Consider the following 5,675-nt stretch of genomic DNA (forward strand, 5'->3'; position numbering starts at 1 on the left):
TAGCAACCCGATATGTCATTTCCTTTGTAAAAGCTGTGATGCCGACATGTCGCACATGGAAGAAAACGATGATAGAAATGAAACGATAATGTTTGTTCCTTTTTACGTAACTAGTTTTGAGGACGTGCTCCATACGTGTTGAGTCACCTGACTAGTCTATTCGAGAAACTTATTTTGATTTTAAGCACACAATAATAGAAGAGATTAAAAAATAAGTAAATAGATGTATAACTTTAAACGTGTATAATTTAAACAATTAGATTTTTTTTTTTAAAAAGACATCAAAATGTGTGTTTCAATTACAACTTTGAGCAGAATGTTGGTTAGCCAACGCACCCAAGTTCACATCCCATAGAGAAAGCAATTTGAGTAGCACGGAAGGAAAAGCGCACTTCCCTCCACCGCCACGGGCTGCCGGAAAGGATTTAACTGAATCTGCAAAGCAGACGAACATATTCGGGACCTGATTAGATTAAGTAGTATGGTTTTAATGCTTTCCGAGTATGACAAAACAAGTGTAGTATCTGAACTTACAGGACGAGCCAGAGGACAGCCGGTCACACTAGTTATGCAAGAAGCTCCAAGATTACATGCTTCTTCACAATAATCAGAGAAAATTGCTGGGATGTTCATCTCTTTTATTAGCTCCTATGGCAAAACCAAACAAATGTGAGAGGAAAAATTAAAACCCAATAAACACAGCATGAAGGAGTAAGATTAAAACATACAATAGTAGGTAACCAACTGGGATAGGCTGCAATGCCGGCATTTGGAGCAATGATTAAATGGGGAAAAGAATCCTGAGCACATAAAAGAACTTAAAATGAGAAGCAATGCAAGTATCAACGAGGAAATGGTATTCCAAGACTGAGCATACTTCTAAGAAAGATGAACCTAATGTGTGTATAGAAGATAGCGTGCAACCTTTGCCATATCTCTGTAGCGATCGTGATAAAAACCTTTCCGGAGATTCAACGTTATTATTGAAGTTTTACTAGTGTGTACATCCCAGCTGACACATTCACTTGATTTGCAAACGCAATCCATGCTTAGACAACGAGCGTATTTGCATAGAGTGATACACTCACCGTCCCTATTCATCTCAACAGAGAAAATAAGAGAAATTACAAGCTCATTCATAGACAGCAACCAGAATACCTTTGAAGCTAGCATGTTTCATCTTCAAGGAAATCTAGCATGCAAAAAAAAAAAAAAAATGATAATGGTGTCAAAAATAATTTCATTACAAAGTGTTCTGACCTACTTTGTGGAACTGCAGGACCAACCAGCTCAATATGCACGTCTAAACCAGGAAAAAGCACGTGCAGCTCTGCAAAGACAGCAAGCTGCAGCAGTTCTTTCTCTGGGCCTGCAGAAATCAGTTTATGTGGCAAAACTAAATTTTCAGTAAACTGGTGAAGGTTTTAGTCTGAGATTTAACCATCAATAACTTGAAATTTCTAAATACATGTCTTTAAAACATTGTGGCTCAAATGATAGAATTAAGAAGATTAAACACACTAGTTCTTTTTTTTTTTTTTTTTTTCATTCCCCTATCATTAAGACTTTGACATGCAACTTGCAGCAAAGAAAGCTTACCAAGATAGTGTATGTGCAGTTTTTCATAGATTTCAAAAATCCTGCTTCCCAAACCAGTGCGAACGGCATGGTAAATTGTAAGAGGCTGAAAGAAACACGAAATGGGAAAAGCTAACTGAAAAGGATTGCTTGAAGAACAGGCAAAAAAGAACAATGAAGATTGAAAACATAAACGAAATAGCAACTGGACAAGTATATTGTAGCTTGATTCCAAATTCAAAGGCACTTATTTTTATATCTATACTTTTATGTACTCTTCCTAAAATAATTATATACTTGTAAAGAGGCAACGTAAAAAAAAACTCTAATTCTCCTTGAAATACTGAGACGCACAGCATACCCAGTGAAGAAGAAGAGCAACAGGCGAATTTAGTGGAATGCACCTCCATTCATAGTACTCTTTCCAACTACTTAAATGCTTTGATATTGGGGACTCAGGCTCTGCATTTTCATAAATAAATACTAATACATCAAGTCTTACTCCGAAAAGAAAAAAAAGAAGATGCAAAAGATAGTACCTTTACATGGGCACAAAATATCTGGAAGATCCCAACTGTCAATTAACCTGCCAATGTAAAATACAATTAAGGCCCCGTTCATCTCGCTAATTTGAATCACAACTCAAGTTTTTCCTAAAACGTTCTCTTACAAAAATTTAAATTAAAATTTTTTCTATTTTTTCTCACTTGAATTTCACTTTTTAATTCAAGTTCTCAACTCGAATGAGTAAAACGAACGAGGCCTAAAAGAATGGAATACAAAAGTAGGCAGCTAATTGGACAATTCTTTTTTTTTCAAAAATAAAATGATAAATACAGAAAAAGAAAATAGCAAAGAAACCTTGAAGAATCAAAGGAAGCAAGTGATGTCCCGCAATGGCATTCATACAGCCACATTCCCAGTTGATGGATGTTCCTTTTGCTCAAGAATGAGCATCTTGTCACCTGCTTTTCACAAACCTAACAAAGTACAACTCAAAAAATTAAATAAAGAAACAAACAAGGGAAAGCTTTTTTTTGCTAAGAAAAATTGTTAGCTTTACCTGGACCGTAGCTTCAACAGAAAAGGTGAAGGGAAATTCATTCAACACATCAATGTGCTTCATCTGCTCCTCTAATCTTTTGCACTCTTCTTTATGCTCACTCCAATGTGAAATCTAGGATCATCACCCCATACAAAAACATCATTTTTGTCAATAAGAAAAGATGAAATAGTGAATGCATTAAAAAAAAAAATGAAATGAAAATTAGTATATTATACCATGAAAATTGAAAAACTACTGCCCATTTAGTATATGGGTTTAAACTAGGATTCAAACCAGGATTATTGATTCTGAATTTTAAAATTTAATTTTTTTGTGAGAGAAAAACATCGTAGCAGAACCAAAACCATTGAATTTGCACTATAGCACAACCCATATATCAAACATACACTGCATCTTTCACCGCTATAGCAATTTACTGGCTTTTTGTCATTCATGTTTCTATACAACAAATCCCCTCTTTTCAGCTTATCAAAATCCAAAGCATAAATACACATACACCAAAAAATGCATATACAAAGGATTTTCGGTTGACACCGTCACATGTATGTTTCTAATGTCATTATTACACAAAATAAATACGAAAATTTGAAATAATACATTCACATTTCCCATACAAGCTCGACCGGTTCCACATGAAACTGAGATAAAAACCCGGTTATGGATGATTTTTGTAAGCAAGAAGGAAATTCACATAAACATGAAACAGCAAACAATTATGAAATCATGATTGATTGATTGATCAGAAAAACAAAAATCACCTGATGAGAGGCGGAGCAATAAGCAACCGCTCCGCAGCTACCACATCGTCTTCTGGCTGGGCCCACGCACCGAGTCGCGCGTCCCTTCCACGCGCACTCCATTTCCGGTCTTACTTTCCTTCACACTTCCCACTTATTCTCTCACCAAGGTTAAGCTTTGGTCTGTTCTGTTACTCTCTCGGAGCCAGAGGAACGAGAATCAGAGAAACAAAGTTCTGGGCCTTAATCGTAGTTTTGGAGCCCAATAGAAGAGTATTCTCTAACATGGGCCTGATATTGAGAAACGGACCCAATCTTAAAAAAACTAAACTAAGAAAAAATTACATGACCCAGGTTGATTCGAATTTTTAATTTGAATTAAAATGTGATTTTATATGAAAATTTTTTATTATAACAAAAAATTAGATATGATTATTTTTAAAAACTTTTTACTACAACAAAATTAAAATTTTAAATTCAAATCGGTGAAATAAACAATACTTAAAAGTGCACGAGTCTAAACGTTTATTTTTTATTTTTGATAAATATCTTTTTATTAATATAATTATTTAACTAAAAATATTATAAATTAAAAATAAATGATAAAAATTTTGACACATATACTTTTAAAAGGTATTTATCATAACTAAGCGTAATAACAACGTAGTCCATTAACTCCTGGCGTTTGGAAAGTCGTATGACGTAGAAGTACACAGATTTATTAGTGTTTTTTCTTTTTCCTATTTTATAGTTCGTTTGAAAATCAGCTGGATCATTCTTCCTTACTTTCAGCTGTAGAAGATTTGCTACGCAATTCAAGCTTTAAAAAAGAAGAAGTAATAATATTAAACAAAGAGTGAAAAAACAATAATAAGAAAATATTTGAAAGGCAAGGCTCGTGTGGAAGGTGAGTCGATAAGCAAAATAAGTCAGACCACCAATATCCCTATGAATACGATTCCTGTGTTGAGATTATAAATTACCAAATCAAAAATGAATCACAATGGGATCTGTTTTGGATTGGCTTAAGCCTCTGTTCAGAAGATTCTTTGCTTTTTTTTTTTTTTTCTATTTCCTAGTGACCACTTTCTCAACTATCAAACTGGAAAAAAGGGAGGCCAATAAGGGTCCGTTTACTTCGCTGATTCGAGTTTAGAATTCAAGTTTTTTTACAGTAAAAAATTCTCACAAACAATCACATCTAACTTTTTTATTATAGTAAAAAATTCTCACATAAAATCACATCTCAACTCAAATTCTAAAATCGAATCAACAAAGTGAACGAAATTGCTTATTAGCTTTCTTTCGCATGCAATAAAACGACGTAAACAAAAAATTATTAGAAGAAAATTTTTTTTTCTCTCTTTTGGCTTGGACACTATATTGAGTATCGGAGTGCTTGTCTGGCCTGTAAAAAACCAACTAAGGTACACTGCTGGAAAGTTATTTTACTTTATAATGACTATTTTTTTAATAAAAAAAAAAACTAGAGTTATGAGATGTGACAATATAACGTTACCAATTTGATACGCAAATCACAAAATTGGACAAAATTATTTGGACTGTTCTCTCACTTCCTTTGTTCTGTGGCAAACAAATAGAGGGTTGTTTTTCTTTTCAAAAAAAAAAAATATATTATAATTTTTTGTAGGCTTGTAGCTTTAGACTCGATCTTGCAAATCGGCAAAAAGATAACTCATATAAGCATTGGCTAATAAAATATACGTAATTTGTTCAAATTTAAATTAGTTAGCTGAATTGTTGGAAAACCTAAATATGATTTTTAATTTTTTTTGGGAGAAAGAGAAAAATAGGCTAAGACTTGAGATGAATTAAAACTAATAGGTCAATAGTTTACATAAGTTAATAAATATGCTAAATTACTGTTTTCATCCATAACTTGTCCAATTATGAACTATAACTTGACAAGTTATTCTCAGTTTTTGTCCATAACTTGTCTGGCTATGAACCATAACTTGACAAGTTTGTCCATAACTTATATGGTTATGAATCATAACTTGACAAGTTATGGCCTATTAATTTCTATAACTAAAAGTTGGCCTATATACTTTCTTAAGCTTTTCATATTGACTTATTTCCTACTATTTTCCTTTTTTTTTTTTTTTTTTTGGGGTCAAGTTCAAAAAAACTTTTCTATGTGTTCATATGAATTAAATGCAAAATCTTGCACAATACTTTCCTTTCCTCTAAGACCCTCCAAATCTTCTTTTACTGATAAGGAGCTCAATCTTATCCTAAAACCCAATCTGAATGATCTGATTCCTTGTCCATAT

The 5,675-nt window shown here is 33.1% G+C and overlaps 1 protein-coding gene across 2 annotated transcripts; it reads right to left on the minus strand.

The window, feature by feature from the left end:
- Window positions 1-294: 294 nt before the first annotated feature.
- On the minus strand, window positions 295-3,556 carry LOC21410450 (zinc finger MYND domain-containing protein 15). Of its 2 annotated transcripts, none has more exons than XM_024168258.1 (11): window positions 3,403-3,556; window positions 2,642-2,755; window positions 2,440-2,558; window positions 2,118-2,164; window positions 1,940-2,040; window positions 1,600-1,684; window positions 1,261-1,369; window positions 925-1,093; window positions 729-800; window positions 535-645; window positions 295-435 (listed from the first exon to the last, which is right to left on the minus strand). In XM_024168258.1, the coding sequence occupies exons 1-11, from the start codon at window positions 3,502-3,504 to the stop codon at window positions 343-345; spliced, it is 1,122 nt and encodes a 373-aa protein (XP_024024026.1). In that variant the 5' UTR covers window positions 3,505-3,556; the 3' UTR covers window positions 295-342. The 2 variants fall into 2 exon arrangements, with proteins under 2 accessions (XP_024024026.1, XP_010100529.1); XM_010102227.2 differs by having other exon boundaries at window positions 535-648.
- Between the last annotated feature and the right edge of the window lie 2,119 nt (window positions 3,557-5,675).

This window comes from Morus notabilis, unplaced genomic scaffold (assembly GCF_000414095.1).
Source record: "Morus notabilis unplaced genomic scaffold, ASM41409v2 Scaffold99, whole genome shotgun sequence".
NCBI classification, from domain to species: Eukaryota; Viridiplantae; Streptophyta; class Magnoliopsida; order Rosales; family Moraceae; genus Morus; species Morus notabilis.